This window comes from Penaeus monodon, chromosome 25 (genome assembly GCF_015228065.2).
Source record: "Penaeus monodon isolate SGIC_2016 chromosome 25, NSTDA_Pmon_1, whole genome shotgun sequence".
NCBI lineage: Eukaryota > Metazoa > Arthropoda > Malacostraca > Decapoda > Penaeidae > Penaeus > Penaeus monodon.
In genome coordinates, this window is record NC_051410.1 from 32262946 (window position 1) to 32263294 (window position 349).

General features: G+C 44.4%; 1 protein-coding gene across 1 annotated transcript in view; it reads right to left on the reverse strand.

Annotated features, from left to right (window-relative positions):
- The window catches only part of LOC119589365 (aminopeptidase N-like), a gene marked incomplete in the record, with an annotated part of 23348 nt that overhangs the window by 4300 nt on the left and 18699 nt on the right, over positions 1-349 (reverse strand). The window contains 2 exon segments of the mRNA XM_037937983.1: positions 124-142; positions 199-281. Of these exon segments, the coding sequence (XP_037793911.1) occupies positions 124-142; positions 199-281 (102 nt within the window).

Consider the following 349-nt stretch of genomic DNA (forward strand, 5'->3'; position numbering starts at 1 on the left):
TGTTACTCATCCAACTGTATTGCATTTGCGTGCAAAACTACATGAGTCTATCCTATTTCTTCAATTGACCCTGGTAGTATAACGGACACCTATAAATAATACACTCTACATATCCACACATACCTCCTCGTCCACTACAACACTAAAATGCGGATTTCGCAATCACTTACAGCGTGGAAATATTTCGTAATCACTTACAGCGTGGCAAGATAGCTGGTCAGCCCCTTCTGGAACGTCTCTTCGGTCAGGAAGTGTTGCATCATCCGGATAATCGACGCGCCCTGGAAGGGATGTTTTTTCAGAACAGCTCTTTTTTGTGGTGAATCCGATGCTCTGGCGGCGCAGTTTA